A 16,721-nucleotide genomic window follows, 5' to 3' on the forward strand; every position below is an offset into this window, starting at 1 on the left:
TAATACTTTATTTTGAATTGCTTGATAAGTAGCATATATAATAACAAAGCACAGCAGAAGAGGGTCATTTTGGACTAGGGTTTCTTCTTGATTCTTGACGAATTCCTGTCAATTATTCGTCTATAAGCATCGACAGCTCGTCAAGGATTTATAGTTTAATTAAGATTTGATATGATTGTGCCCTAATAAAGATGTTGATCCTTTCATAACATGTCTAATCATAAAAATTGGCCAAAAACCCTCATTAACGTCTAGAAGAGAATATCCTATAAGTTTGAATTCAGGACTTAATTATTATCTCAAGCGTACACCAATTAATCAATTAACATCTTTTTTAAATATAGTTATAGAATAATCAAACCCTAGCATCAGAGTGATGTGTACATACATATACACCTACGTACTTACGTATGTCAGACCCAACGATTTCATAATAACTAATAATGGAGCCGATATCAAATTATGGGGATTACTGAAGGAATTGAGCACTGGCAGGGATTTATATATATATATATATATATATATCTCTTCATATTTAACTTTCTGGTAGAGGTTTGCAAAAATGAAGAAGGATCGATCACTGGTTATAGATATGAAAATCTACTTGATTTATAATTTAAACAAAAAACCAATTGTACATCACGTTTTTTCCGTTAAAGTAAAACAACCCGGTGTTCGTTAATCCAAATAACCAGCTATATATATAGCCTAATGACTTGTGTGTTTTATCTCTTTATATTGTGTGTGTGTGTGTGTGTGTGTGTGTGTGTGTGATCATATTGTTGTTGTTTTGGCCGAAATATATAATAAAATCATATTAGTTGCTTGCGTCAGTGTGTAATCATGAAATTAAAGTAGTTGTTGGGTTTATATAGCTACCTGGAGAACGATACATAGATAATCAAGCACTTTCCTGGGGACAGATGAAGCCTGCTTGTTCTGCACTTCAAGGATTAAAAACTTCATATATTAATTGACATACACATGCATATACTTATATTAATTAATATGTGCCTGCTTTAATTTATGTTCTCACCAGCAGCTTAATTATTGGGTTTTTAGCATAGTCCCTTTGTTTTTCGTTGATCCATCATCTTTAAACAGTTTTGTTTAACGTATTGACACTTCTGATTATTAATTATCTATATAGTCCACCGGTGATTAGTTTATTGCTAGCTGGTGCCTGCTGATCAAGGGACGCACACTGCAAGAGTTCAAGTTGTGGACATCCCATAAATTAGAGACCATAGCTACGAATTCGGACACGAAAGTGCTAGATTTTGAGTAGATCACAGTGACCTAAGTGAGATTTCTTCTAACTAGTTTTTCCATGTTGCTGGGTCATATTTATAATATATGTGTAAATTATTAACTAATCTTTGTCTTGCTCCTCTGGTCCTTAATATAGGACCTAATTCTTGAGTTGGTTTTAGTCCTAAATATAAGATCCTTTTCTCATATTTATTAGTTTTCTCTAAATTACCCCTATGAATACTCCCTCAACTACAATCAAGTAGAAGAGAGAGAGGGGGTTATTAAGAAAGATGATTATGGTGTTTTAGGAAAAATGTGTCACTTTTTTCATAATTAACTAACTTCCCTAACTTTCTTAATATAATCAAATTAGTTAAATAGGTCTTATATTAAGGACCGGAGGAGTATTAATTAATGTGCGACAGCTCTTGAATTATTATACCTATGTACGTGCTTTAGCATGTACTTACAGGTACCAGATTTGCAGGATAGATCAGAAGATCAGTGATGACGATCTTCTCATCAGAATTCCATTTCGTTTCATAATTAATTTAAATGACCAATGTGGTTAATTACCAACAACAAGAAACATACGAATTTAACAGCTTCAATAATGCAGGTAATAAAGATAGATTGAGGTGATGTTTTCAGAACAGGTGAACATGATCGAGACAGTTGAAATTTTGATATATGAAGTGTGTTATAAGAAAGCTTTGGATTGTCCTTAATTTGTCCTCAAACGCCAAAGGCATGCTTATTTTACTTCATAATTCAAATCCAAACCTATGAATCTTCCCCAAATCATAACTAACCTTTGACAATACAGATCAAAATTTTAAAGGGACTTCAAGTATATATAATTCATTATCCCGGCAATTACTTCAATTCAAACACGTAAATTCAGCTTTCACATTTGAAGACGATTACATCAGTTCTTCAAAATATCTCTGATCAGTTCGGTCATATATTGTATCGCACAAAAACACAGTACGTGTGTGTGTGTGTATACCGGCAACAACATCGTTCATTTGATGATAAATAAAAAGAACGCATGGTTTGGGCATCAGCATCGGCAGGCTAATAAATTATATCTGCTAGCTGTAATTGAACCGCACACAAATAAGTAAATAGGAATATGATTTGAAGGTCACAGGATATATATATTAATCCTCCGGTCTTAATTTTTCTGTCTCACTAATTAGAAGAAGCCAAGCATGATATATCTTGAACAAAAGAATCTCTCACACACACACGCACTTTTTTTTGGCAGCATAAGTATTCTCTTATTAAAGACAGTTCTGTTCAAAGCACTGTCGGGTACTAAATGTGAGCATATCTCTCAATGAGAATTCGAATATTGATTTATCATATTGTGAAAACTGACTCCTTCTATTAAACTCAATTCTCGTTGGCCACACACACATGCTTTTGATTGTATACCAGTGTTGAATAAACAAGGAGAAAAATCTGCACGGTGAATTGTGATGAAAGCCTTCAAGCCTCTCTGATATACTGCAGGATAAAACCTGGAGAAAAGCAAAGAAAAAGGCGCAAAATTGAGGCTAAGACTTCTCATGGTTTGAGACTAAAGTATAGCAATTACGTATGCTTTCTAGATATATATATTTACAACAGCATAGTATACATATAATTTGAATACATACACATATACGTATAATTTGCGAGGAAAATTAAAGTATTGCAATTAATAAATGAACGTCTGTGTAGACAAGAAGCCCTAGAAATCAAACCAAATTTCCCTATCCAGCAGGCGAAATGGAATGGAGCCAAAGACTTGACTTGAGTCAATGTATTGGCCCTATGGATACGCGCAAGAAGTGCGCAAGTATGGGTCTGTTTGTATACGTAACAAAGGTTGAATATTTTATATGAAGAACGTAGAGGAGTATTCCTTGTTAAAGTAATAATTAAGGTACAATTTTTCTAATTTGTCGTTGAAGGTTAAGGCATAGAGAAAGAAAAAACATTGAAAAATACTAACTCCGATCTTTAATACAAGAACTAGTTAATTAATTTGAGTAGATTAAGAAAGTTTGTTAAACTAGTTAACTGTAATAAATAAATATTATTTTTCCTAAAATACCCTTGCTAATCATGTGCATTAACTAGAACTACCGTTTGATGACACATTTAACATGTGCAACTACTACAAAGACTACTTTTAAAAAAAATAGATAAATATGACGCACAAAGTAGATTGAGGTATGATATTTAAGATCAAATTAAAAGTCAAATTAATTTTTATATTAAAAACCGGAAGTAGTACTATCATATATTTACTTCACACTCCCTCCGACTCGTGGAGATTGGTTCTGGATGGCCCTGGGCAGCCGTCAATTTTGATCATATAGTCTTCACAACTTTTTTTTTGGGGGGGGGGGGGACCAAAATCATAGTCTTCTTTTGCTACATTTATCTTCTGCACGCGCGAAATTAAAATAAGAAGAAGAAGAAGACGGAAACGATTCAAACGATATCGCCTCCAATGAATGGATTTATAGACATGATTCCTTCAATTTGTCTCACATTATTTTACACAACTTAATTAGGATTTTAAGTTATATAATAAAATGATGTAATGTAATTTAATTTGGATTAATCCTACCTTTTTCCTTAGCCATGTCTTCTCTATAATCGGAATAGAAAAGATTGTGCACAAAATTAAAAATTAACACCGGAATTAATTAAAGATTGTCCCAACATTATCTGTATTGTATAATATTATACATGCAATTAATAGTTATATGAAAAGATTCGAAATATAATAATTGAACGCGAGATTATCACACATAGTTGCCTAGTGCTGCCAAAACAGGATGAGATTGGAAAGACAGACGTTGCTTTAATTTGTAGAAGGTGTTACCACTAATTAAATTAAAAAAGACCCAAAACAAAAAGAGACAAGAATTCAAAAAAAAAATGAAGAGAGAAAACCGAATAATGGACAAAGGCCAAAAACATCCCGAGACTGCTATATTAGTAGATTCCGTGCTTTTCGCTTCCGCTTTGTCTGTCTTTTATCACAAGCAAATTATGACCATATTTCATCAATTTCATGCGATATGTGCGCTTTATTCATTTTTTGTTACTTATCCTTATCTTTAGATTAACTCTGATTAACTTAACCTTTGCATGCCTTGATCTTTTTCTCAGCCAAAGTCAATACGATCCGAAATCAACACGTTTCATTGAACTTTTAGCCATTCCATTTCTACTTTCAACTGATGTTACATGCACAGTACTTTTTTCTTAAGGGAAAAACACAATCTGTCAAGAATTATATACATGGGTATATACAAGGAAAGATGAAGGAGACAGGAAACAAGAACATAGAATCCTGACAACTAGTCAGTGAGAGATGAGAGGGTGTTTAGTGTCTTATTGATAATACTATCTCTAGTCTTTAATATAGTTTGGCTTTTATTTTGATCCTATACTTTTTCTCTCATTTTTATTTATTTATTTTCAAGATAATCATTGTAAGCCAATATACTTAATTAGTATGTATATTTTAGGAAAGATAACACAAATTTATTATAAATAACTAACTAAACTAGTTTTCTTAATCTAATTAAATTAATCAACTAGTTTTTATATTAAGCATATATTATTGTTTTATATTGAGAGTGGTTGCCTTCTGTTGGGGGACTTGTTGCATCCTTCTTCGCCTCTTTTGACTCTTCCATTGTCTTCACTCTCCATTACTGGTCCACATAGATCATGTCGCTTGATGACACGGCATCTCCTGATTGGTCATAGAAATCAAATAGCATTAGGTAAAAAGCGTGGTCCACCCTCTCACGTGCATTATTGGCTCGTTGGCATTGCCTGTTAAGTGTTACGTTGGCTCAGAAATTTCATCTTTGACGAGGTCATGACATGGTTATTTTGATTTGGGTTTTGCTGTATACGTTCAGACTATTAGTAATTAATCTCATCAGGATAGATACAGCTGGTATATATTTGCAACTTGAAGGTCAAGACCCACGTTTGGTGAAAGCTTCACAAACACTCTTTTTAAGTTTCCTAGCCTTCCTTCTCTTCTTCATTTGTCCCTGCACTTAAATTCCCTAACTTGTCGTGCATGGTGAGCACAGAGAAAGCTTCCTGGCTTCCTTTTTATCATACGTTTACATATATATATTGGTGCAGTATCTCTCAAGCCAGTGTTTCGTTTCCTAGCGAACGAGACAACATCCTCACATAATTAAACGTCGTCGAAACCCGAATCGAAGGAGAATTTGTCTCTCCATGCAAGTGAGTGTAACTGCTTAAGAAATTAATCAACCCTGCAGATCCTTCTCTTATTTGAGGGAAGTTAATTAATACATACAAGTCTCTCCGAAATGGTTTAGCTTAATTCTTTTTTGGCAGCTTAGAGAGACAAGTGTCGGAGCTGATTGATCTTTCTTTATATTATATGCATGATGTGTTAGTTTTTTTGTGTGTGGGTACAGAAGGAGAAGGAATCAAGCAAAGAGGGGAAGGGGAGGGAGAGGGAGATGGAGATGGAAAGGTGTGGAGAAAAAGAGGAAATCCTTCCACCGGGATTTCGATTCCATCCTTCAGATGAAGAGCTCATCACTCACTATCTCATAAACAAGATCTCTGATTCTAGCTTTACAGGAAGAGCAATTGGTGATGTGGATCTCAACAAATGCGAGCCTTGGGAGCTCCCAGGTATAATACTTGTCTTCATGCAGCTATTTATCTCTCATCATGTTCAATTCAAGATCCATTATGGTCAAATGAAAGCCATACTTACTTTCGATCATCTTTCACAGTCACACAACATCTAGGGTTTCTGCTCTCTCTAAGCCCTTATCCTTCCACAATTTTCTGTATTAAATAACTGTATGCTATTCTGATATAGATGATGTTGCTTTCTTGCTTTTGATGTGTGTGTATATATATAATTTTTATTAAGGAAAAGATTCGTCTATATCTATGACCCAGTAATAATTACTGTATAAAGCTTGTTCGTTGGATATGAAATAGGGAAGGCGAAGATGGGAGAGAAGGAATGGTACTTCTTCAGTCTGAGAGATCGGAAGTACCCGACTGGTGTGAGAACGAATCGAGCAACGAACACAGGCTACTGGAAAACCACAGGCAAAGACAAGGAAATCGTCAACGCCGCCACATCGGAGCTCCTGGGCATGAAGAAGACTTTGGTCTTCTACAAAGGCAGAGCCCCAAGAGGCGAGAAAACCAACTGGGTCATGCACGAATACCGCATTCACTCTAAAACCAACAAGGTAATCAAATTAAAACACAAAACACACACATGCCGATATATATATATATTTATATCAGTTATCTATCTGTATCCTATTATGTACAGCTGAGCTAGGGTTTCACTGCATGACCATTAATTATTTCGTCTTACGTGAAACAGCAAGATGAATGGGTGGTATGCCGAGTGTTTCAGAAGAGTGGGAGCGTGGTAAAGAAGTTCCCTTCGAACCATGCAAGAGGACTGAATCCTTATGGCCTGGACATAGCAGGTTTTACTGGTGGTCCTGGTGCGAGTATTAATATGCCACCATCGGTGATGAATATGATGCACCTTGGAGATCCAGCAGCTCATTTCCTTTACGGAAGGAACAATAATAATTACATGATGGGTAATTCTGTACCAAGCAATAATACTAGTCTGAACCTACCAATGCAATCCCATCAGTTCAACAACTATCCCGTTACAGCATCAGGAGGGTTCAGTATCTCAGGACTCAATTTGAATCTGGGAAACGCATCAGTAGTTGCAGAGGGAGGAACACCCACCTCACAACCCTTTTTGCGACCATTCAGTAACCAACACGATTTGTTGACTTCTAACAACGTTGTCACACCTGTCACTTCTGTCGCTGCAGACAACCTGGGGGGCTATGGTATGGACATGAACAACGTTAATCCTCAGACTCAGAGTACTAGGTATATGGGCATGGCAGATCACTGTGTGGATCTCGATGCTTACTGGCCTTCCTACTGATAAACCAGAAGGAGAACGAAGACAATAGCACACCACCTTCTTTTTAGGTTATTATTATATTTACTAGATATGGTAATATAATGCAGAGAGAATATAATTGAACTTTAGTTGGATCAGCTACCCTCATAAACGTACGCTTTGCTTACTCTAGTGTTCTGTTTAAGTTTCTTGTGTGGGTAATTTCAATATATCGCCCAGCAAGCCAAGTCTTGTATTCCTTCAGAATCAAGCAACTTCTCCAATAATGTTTTGCTTTATCAACCTTCTTTCCTGAATTCAGTATTACTACAGAATTACGATATTGCGTTTTCCTCATATGATCTGCGCAAGTAATTTTTATATATGTTTCATCGGTTTCTTGTGTAAACATATAGGTCGGAGCTCGCTCATATATATTATATCGCTTAGAATATATATATATATATATATATATTTAACTACTGTGCAGTCCGAGATCTTTTTACCTATTTACGAAGTCCCTTTCTCTTTCTCTTCTTAAAATTTATAAATATGTGTGTGTGGTGGATCCAGTATATTATGGATGTGAATGCAAAAGTACAAATGGTTTTATATATAATGCTCTTCTAATGCAGCTAATACTTTATATATGCACACAAACATGACCATTATTTAGTATATCTAACATTTGATTCTTGCAGCTATTTTTGATATTTTGAGTGTACTTGGATTTTAAATGAAAGGTAGCTCACTGAAAATAATATTTTAAAAATCAAACTATGATTTTAAAAATAATTTTACGATATATTAAGTAAATATGTGAGAAAAAATTCACGTTTAATGTTTTTTTGAAGAAGCCAAACACCCCTTGAATTTGAAACATTATTTAAAAAAGGAATTTGAAGAAGCCAAACACCCCTTGAATTTGAAACATTATTTAAAAAAAGGAACCAGTTCCAAAGAACACTGTTGATGATAGCATAATTTCGGTGCGTATTGCGGCAATGCTCGTCTTAATGAAGCAAGAGTTCCCTCACGTAAATCGGTCAAAGCTATGCATGATTTATGTACGAAGGAGTAAATCACATCCTCCAGGCTGTATGAAGGAGTAATAACATTTCTCCTTCTCTGGCAAAAAAAAAAGAAAAAATCCGCTTCAGCTCAAAAGTTGCGAATTATTCAACTGAAGGAAAGGTTAATTAGAATAAGATTAGTTATTACTACCTTTAATCCTTAATATAGGACATTGTTTGACTTTTATTTTGATCCTAAATATAAGGTATCAATCTTCTTTTTCTCTCATATTTATGTATCTTTTTTCAAGATAATCCTTCCCACAATAGTAATTCTAACTAATACATTTTATTAGTAAGAATATTTTAAAAAAGACGACACATATTTATTATAAATAACTAATTTAACTTCTTTTCTTATAATTAGAATAAGAGATAGTACTCTTCCGGTCCTTAATATAGGACCCAATTGTTGAGTTAGTTTTGGTTTTAAATATAAGACCCATTTCTCATATTTATCAATTTTTTCTAAAGTACCCCTATAGATGCTCTCTCAATCATAATCAAGTAGAAGAGGGAGAGGATGTATTAAAAAAGATGATTATGGTATTTTAGAAAAAACATGTCACATTTCTTATAATTAACTAACTTATCTAACTTCCTTAATCTAATCAAATTAGTTAAATGGGTCTTATATTAAGGACCGGAGGAGTATTTTGATTAGAGAACTTTTCTGACGTTTATTCTGATCTAATCCCTTAATTTTTCAAGTACCCTAATTCCTCAAGCCCATCTTGTTATTTTTTTTAGTACATAATTGGGTTGAATTAAAAAAAAAATAAAGTAACTCAATTTCCTTCAAATTTAAATCTCAAATAAAATTAAAAAAAAAAAACACATTGACAAAGATACCATAAATTGAATCCAACAAAGCTTCAATCTAACCCAATAATACTAAATATCATATGATTGTATAAAAAATATTTCTCAGTTTTTTCTAGTATAGATGAATTTTTAAGGGCGGATTCTAACACGAAAAAAGAAAAGAACATGGCCCACATTGAAAGTCAAAGGAATAAATTGAAATTAAAAAGATTAAATTGAAATAAATAAATTAAGAACGCATATATATATTGGTAAAAAGATCAACTTCATTTAAAACGAAATAGAAAGCAGACCATAGTTAAGTGGGTATAATTAAATTATATAAGACGGAGCGAAGGATAAACCAATACAATGTTCAGTAGCTAAAATTCTAATAAACGGCTTTCACCAAAAAAAAAAAAAATCTAGTAAACGGCGGCCATGATCCGTTGCCCAGCTTCACGGGCTAAAACTGCCCAGCACGTCCTGTCCTGTTCACCAAAAAATGGATAGAAGCCAAGGTGAAACGGCACAACCATCTGCAAGAAACAAAAACATTTTTATCACAACTCCGTTGAACTGTGCAGAAAGAATACACACACACACACAAAAATAAATTCCAACAGTAGTAATGAAAAGTAAGCCTCTTGATTCTTTTCATTTTTCCTTGTTAAAAGAAGAAAATGGTACATTATGTAGGTAGGCTGCTTTCAGGTTCCATCACTCACGAATCATTCTCAATATGAGATACATATGCCCAGCACTACCTCTTCCAGCTGCCATTCTCACACACTACATAGCGAGAAATTTGAGAAGATATGTTAGCTGGCAAAAGCAATAAGCCCCACTTTCTTAATAGTCGGTCAAATGAAATTGATTCTTCACCAATTTCGATCATGACATCATACAAAAGATCAGGAGAAAAAGTTACAGACATGCACCATTCTCAGATCATATTTACAGATAAAGACCAAGCTATGATTATTCTCAGTGAACAGAGAAATTTATTTGGATATCTATAACATTCGTTGGCCCTATATAATTTCAATCAACTGCAGAGAGATGGAATCATCGAGTAAAAATTGCTAGGATATCAACTTCTCCAATGAAGTATTTTCTTTGTGCATGGCACTATAATAACAGGCAACGAACCAGGCTTCAGACCAAAAATATATTCATAAATGCTATCCCAGAAAATATTAAAAAGGCATACCTAACTACTCTCAACAAAATAAATTAAGAAAATCCTCTGTCATCTACTGGTCACGACGTCCCCGCTTAACTTTCCGGCGTGGATGGTGTGAGTCTACATTTCGCAATGGTTTCTTTGCCTTTCTACTGCAGCGCAGCAGACAAGTGAGAAAAGTTGTGACTGACAGTTCACTACTTCTAAAATATATTAACATTCACAATTCATAAATGTAAATGGAAAGCGATTAACAGACAGCAGAATCAGAAAAAGAACTAAGAAAAAAGAAATTTCACACTGACCAGAAAATGGCAGAGAACACTCTAGCCAATAAAACAAAAGGTAAGACCAAAAGTGCTGATGCCTGCAAATTTACAGTGTTCATTAAACCACCCAAATGATTGATTATATCAATTTCACTAGTTATTTGTCGGGAAAGATAAAATCATTAGATACATACAGCAAACCATTCCAACTCCTTTGTAGCAAAAGGCCTAGTAAGTTCATGCTCCTTTAGCGTCTGCTGGACAGTAGCTTGCACCTTAACAGCAAAAGAAAATAAAAACACTCTATAGCAAGCAACAGAAGATTATCTTCCTGATCTCTCTTTAGCAGTACAAGTGTGCACAGAAACAAACTTAGAGTGAATAAAAGCACCCAGAATTAGAGTTTGACAAAAAAGTGATTACGGATCCTAGGTACACAATACAGTAAGAGCAGCAATTATACCAAAAAAAAAGGGTCTCCGCAAGATCATGATAACAGAATCATTTTGTGGCCACTAGAAGTAGGAAAGTATAAAGAAATAAAGAATCATGAAATGTGATAATGCACTAAGGCAGCAATACCAAGTTGGGTTCGAGAAAAATTTTCTTTCATTGGTCAGTCAAACAAGAACCAAACAGAAGGCAAATGACCATCAAGCAACATATAAAGCATTAACTAATTGCACTTTAATTAGATGAAGATGAGCCAAGGAAATACTAAGACTGACCGTAGGAATGAAGAGCTAAAACAATCAAAAGATAGAATTTTCAAGCAAATTTTACACTTTCACTGGGCATATATGCAGATAATTTAACAACAAAAATTACCCCAAATTTTCATTACGGGGAAAAATAGCAGAGTTAGAGCCTCCTACTCAATAACAATTCTAAACAAAGGAAGGCCAATTCTAAACAAAAGAACGTGACTAAAAGAACGCTTTATCAATTCTAGGAAATAAGCCATCAAGTCTAATAACAAGGAACTTCATGAACTGTTGAACAAGGAATTTAACGAAAATTAGATACCGTGGCAAGTTCTAGAATTGCATTCATACGGATGAATCATTGAAAGAGGGGGCAGGGGACTAATCCTTACAATCCATTTAGGGACCAAACAATTGTTATCCAGATATAAAATTTGCAAAATTTTAATAGCAATAGAAGAGCAGCAGCAAGATACCTGGCTATGATACGTAGTAGCTGATTCCAAGAACTTCCCATAAGCATGCATGGCCTTCATCGTGTAGGGCTCCAAAGCCACTAGTAATCTATCAACATGGGGTTTAGCTGCAACAGCAGCCTGATCGAGGTATGGCTTGCTTAACTTTTTAGCTTCCTGTAGCCCATTAGAAATCGGATCAAAATATACATCAACAGATCGAACTAACCATAAGGTTCAAGTAGCATAATATGTACCTGATAATAAGGATCTACAGCTTGTTGTACGCTGGTCAAGTGTGAGGTGACTACACTCTTCGAAACCTCATAAACTTCAACAATTTTTGTAGTCAACAATCGCATATGAGGTTCAGCATTTGTTTTCAGCACAGAACACTGTTCTCTCATAGCCGGGATCCATTTCTTCAAGTGATAAACAAGAAAGAATGAAAAGGAATGTAACCCAATTTGCACGAGTGTTAAACAAACCAGCTATTTCTTACATAAAAACCCAACGCCCAAATAACATGATTAGGCTATGAGCCTATCAAACAGAAACTTAAAAAGGAGCTTCATCTTCTAGCCACTGGGCATAGCTTCATCTTCTAGCCACTGGGCATAAGTATAGTAGGAAAAGCTACCATCCAAAACGTGATGCCTCTTAAATATACATATTATTTAATTATTTTATGCCATATAATCCTTAGAGATACACACATACATAGAAATTTCTCCAGACAGAATAGATCAAAATCTGAATTACATAAATACTAAAAGGAAGGCTTACAGTTTTAATTGTTTCCACGGGAGGTTCAGCCCACTTCCCAGCTTGTGCCTTTTTTTCTAGAAACTGGAACAACAACAACATTAAATACAGAAGTCAACAGGTCCCATTTTTAGTTATTAAGAGAAAAAAGGGTACCTTCTGTGTAATCACTTCCAAAGCAGGTTTCCCATGCTCATTCCAATGTGTCTGAAGAAAGGACTGGAAAATTCAAATAGTTTCAGAGCATTCATGAAGAAAGCTGTTCTCATCAACATTATTACAGTATATGAAAACAACTAACCTTACAGCGGACCCAGTGTAAAGCAAGCCAAGGTGGAAGCCAGGCAGCATAGACCTAATAATTAATATCAGCATTCATCACTCACATGCCAAATGCACATCATTAGGATTATTATAATTGCTAGTCATAACTCATAAAATGAAAACAAGACAATATTCAATCTATCATTAGTATAGTAGGTATAGACAGAAACTTCTATGAAAACCAAAACAAGACTTTAATAAAGCCACTCAGCGAAATATCATATCGTTAATGGCACATCAGATGTCTAGAGACCCTCCAACTGTGTTTGAGATAACCCTTAGTTATTTTGAATTATTTTTCAAAAACATATCCAGTAACTAGGACGGCTCAACAAAGTGAATCCTAGTCAACCTACCGCATATTGGGTCTAAAAGCAAACCAAGAAATGCCATTCAATCAACCTATAATTATTTATTTTTCCCTTCAATTAAGTGACATGATATTATCATTTCCAAAGATTCCCTTGACAGATACTTTTGCTGCAATAGGCAAAGTCATTGACACTAAAAAACACTTCCCTTTATTTTCAAGAAAAATTAAAATGATTTTCAATGCATCACACTGTCAATCATTAGCCTGGATTAATGGCTGTCTGGGATTACAAGTAAGTAGGAAAAATCATAGGGTACAAGCATTCATGTAAATAAGTACCTCCATTAACTCTTCTCTTCTGGAACTCTCCTCAAACTTTGCCCTCATCATTTCCTCCTTTATCAAAATATTGGGTGAAGAGACCAAGAAACTTTGTTAAAATTGTTACAAGGTATATTGCACAGGAAAGACAAGAACACAAGTACTTTAACATACCTCAGAAACTCTGAGAGCACGTTCAATTTTATGAATTTGCATCTTTTGTTCCTCATTTATCTTTCGAAGCTGTCAGGAAATCACTGCACAAGTCACCACATAACACTCGAACAAATATTGTTTAAGTGATGAGAAATTGAAGTTAAAAGTTGTACAAGTTGATGTCTACTTCCAATAGCCGACACCATTATAGTCTTGACTATATAATAAAAACTAGTTTTACAAATCCAGGTCTAACCTGAAGCACTGACTCCCTGCCCCATCAAAAGAGAAAGAAGATTGACAACTAAGGAGCATGCACTTAACAAAAGATGACATGTTGCTACCAACAACTTCCAGGACCTCAGATTCTAAGCCCTACTGAAAGATGGAAATATATGGGAGGAAGAACTCATCATGTCTATTTTGCCTAAATCGATGTTTCATCCATTTAGCAAAGGACTCATTTTACGGCTAGATTTTGTCACTTACTAAGGTCTACCACCTTCAAGCCCTGAAACCATATTGTAATGAAGTAAGAGCATAAACCCCCACACACAATCCAACCAAAGGGTTCCGAAGACACCATTACCACATCGGACATGACAAAAGCAAAATTTGAATGATCTAGCTGAACACAACTTACATTCTCTAATTTTGAGTTCAATCCATGGATCTGTTCCTCAGCTTCAATTACTCGCGTTTCCAGGGTCACTTTATCCCTATTTTGTGTTTCTATTTCCCTTTGAAGCTTGTCCGCCTGCAAAAAGAACCTCAGAGGAGGGGAAAAAGAATTCTACTCAATTAAATCCTCTAAGTGATTCCTACCAACCTGTTTTTCTAGTTCAATGGCACGGGCTTTGGCCTTTTCAACCTTCTCCTCAGAATCTAATGCACCTTTTTTCTAAGAGCGAAGTACAGAATTAGGAGAATTAATTTTATAATAATCATTAAGATACAATGTATACAGAAATTACAATAAAAACAAGATTCTGTGATCCCTCCTCTAATAGTGTTTCGAGATGCAGTAATAAGAGAAACGATTGTTTCACGAAAAAAAAAGAAAAGAAAAGAAAATGAAGCAAACTTTTACTTTGCATGCCGAGAGATGACATTTCGTTCTCACCTGCAGAGAAGCAATCTCATTCCGCAAGGACTCAATGCTATGTGACCTATCCTGAATAATTTTTTCCTTTTCTGCTACTAATTTATCCTTGTTCTTTAATTCTTGGGTTTTTCCACTTGCATGGGATTCTACATAAATTAAATAGAGAGTGTATTAGTTATTAAATAAAGTGCCAAAACCCATCATGTACACATGATTGACAACAACAATGAGAAAAGGGAATATAACGTCTTGGAATTTGCAAGGACCTATCGGCTAAGTAGGTCCCTCCAATCACGAACAAGCAGCTCTTCATAGGGATAGCGCAAAGGTTGCTAGTTAGGAGATTTATCAAAGAAAACCCGTGTCTGACTATAGTACCAACAATTCCAACATAAATTTTTCAGCAGAAGTTCTCAGACCGTCCTAACACTCGACTTGCTAATCGAGAATGAAAGAAGCCTTAAGCCGGAACTCTGAGTTCCCTCTGTTCTTTCTTTCTTTTTGCATTTTTCACTCATAAGATACATTACATAAAGATGGAGAATTTCAAAACCAATACCTATTAATTAAAGAATTTCACTTTGCACATTGTTCGGAAACATCCCTATATGCGGGTTTGCCAACAGAATCATTATGCTTGTCTTAAGCTCCATTCAACTACGGGTGCATCATGTAAATTCATTATGGCAAATTAAGGGAAAGAAAAGACTGATAAAAGAACATTCTAACTTCACCAAGTTTCAGCTTCCTGAGTCATGACAAAATAGGATCGAAGTCCAGGTAAAAAAGAATAGCATATGACATAAGGCATGAGCCATGACAGCGACCTCAGCGAAAGTTCACCGTCAAACCTCGAAGAATAGAAGGACGCTGGCATGGTTCACTTGCTACTTAGAGTTACTGTGCTAAAATCTAAACGCTGGACAAAAAAGAAAACTACTTTGCAACGAGAACCAACCGAGAGTTTGGATCTTTGAGTTGAGTTGATCAAGTTTAGTCTTGAGAGGCGCTGAATCAGAGCCGTCGACCACGTTTACACGCAGTGATTCATCTTCTGCAGCGCCTTGTGCAGCGAAAACGTTGGCCCCAACATGGAAGAAAATTAAGGACAGAAGAAATATGAACAGAACAAGGAGCTTTGGAGACGCCATGGAAATGCAGATTTGCCGCCAACAAAGCAGTTGAGAAGCAACAACTTAGAACATAGACTGCCTGATACTTTTCCAGCAATGGTCCTGCGCGTCAAATCGCAGCAGATTTTTCTTTACTGATATTGGGACCCGATCAAAATAAGGTGAATAATGCTGCGCTGCATCCGTCAGTTCGCCCGTAAGGGAATCTCGACGCGACGTGGAATCTCGGCACGTGGCGAGAATACGGGATCTACTCAATTGACACGGCACTGGTTGGTTATAATTTTTGTATTTATTTCAAAAATAAGATCCACCTACAAAAACTACAGATTAATTTAATGATTTAAAATTTAACAACAACTTAATAATAGACCATGCAAGGAACGGGGCAAAATAATAATTTTTTTTGTTTTATAGGATAATAAGATGTAAAAAGTACTTTCCTTAGACAAACTTGTATATCTTTCACACATCATTAGACATTAAGGCACATTTTAACCTATTGTCTCCAATAGAAGCCAAATTTTCACATGAATTCGGGTATTACCTTCCCACGTGCAGGGGCTTTTGCCCTGTATTTCACCCAAAAAAAAAAAGGTGGAAAAAGGATTCGAGAAAATGTGATTTAAAAAAAATAAATCAGTGACGAATCATCGGTTTTTGGGCCAGGAACAAAGCATTAGTTGAGGCAGATGTTATGTCGAGAAATTTCGCTTATTCAATTTTTTTCCCCCCAATATCATTCAAATTAATAAAAAAAAAAGGGGAAAAGCTAAAACGACATTGGAAGGCAACGCAGGGAAAAAGTTAACATCATATGTTTTAGGATGCGGACATATTGAAAATTTGAAATATATTTACAATTTAATCGATGCTAACACTTTAATT

The 16,721-nt window shown here is 35.2% G+C and overlaps 2 protein-coding genes across 6 annotated transcripts; one reads left to right on the forward strand and one right to left on the reverse strand.

Annotated features, from left to right (window-relative positions):
• The first annotated feature begins 5,295 nt into the window (after positions 1–5,295).
• Positions 5,296–7,524, forward strand: LOC114757420 (protein CUP-SHAPED COTYLEDON 3-like). The gene is made up of 4 exons (XM_028946475.1): positions 5,296–5,532; positions 5,733–5,955; positions 6,274–6,533; positions 6,674–7,524. Exons 1-4 carry the CDS (start codon positions 5,527–5,529, stop codon positions 7,265–7,267), a joined length of 1,083 nt encoding a protein of 360 aa, XP_028802308.1. The 5' UTR covers positions 5,296–5,526; the 3' UTR covers positions 7,268–7,524.
• A 1,843-nt stretch (positions 7,525–9,367) lies between these two features.
• LOC114757423 (uncharacterized) lies at positions 9,368–15,999 on the reverse strand. Of its 5 annotated transcripts, none has more exons than XM_028946480.1 (16): positions 15,659–15,997; positions 14,719–14,846; positions 14,425–14,496; positions 14,239–14,352; positions 13,614–13,682; positions 13,458–13,514; positions 12,783–12,836; positions 12,638–12,700; positions 12,503–12,565; positions 11,974–12,138; positions 11,738–11,893; positions 10,767–10,832; positions 10,594–10,655; positions 10,316–10,440; positions 9,793–9,894; positions 9,368–9,641 (listed from the first exon to the last, which is right to left on the reverse strand). In XM_028946480.1, exons 1-14 carry the CDS (start codon positions 15,849–15,851, stop codon positions 10,359–10,361), a joined length of 1,344 nt encoding a protein of 447 aa, XP_028802313.1. In that variant the 5' UTR covers positions 15,852–15,997; the 3' UTR covers positions 9,368–9,641; positions 9,793–9,894; positions 10,316–10,358. The 5 variants fall into 5 exon arrangements, with proteins under 5 accessions (XP_028802313.1, XP_028802312.1, XP_028802314.1 ...); XM_028946479.1 differs by having other exon boundaries at positions 10,752–10,832; positions 15,659–15,996; XM_028946481.1 differs by lacking the exon at positions 10,767–10,832.
• Between the last annotated feature and the right edge of the window lie 722 nt (positions 16,000–16,721).

Source organism: Neltuma alba, unplaced genomic scaffold (genome assembly GCF_004799145.2).
Source record: "Neltuma alba isolate B1F8T4 unplaced genomic scaffold, ASM479914v2 tig00010594_pilon, whole genome shotgun sequence".
Taxonomy (NCBI): domain Eukaryota; kingdom Viridiplantae; phylum Streptophyta; class Magnoliopsida; order Fabales; family Fabaceae; genus Neltuma; species Neltuma alba.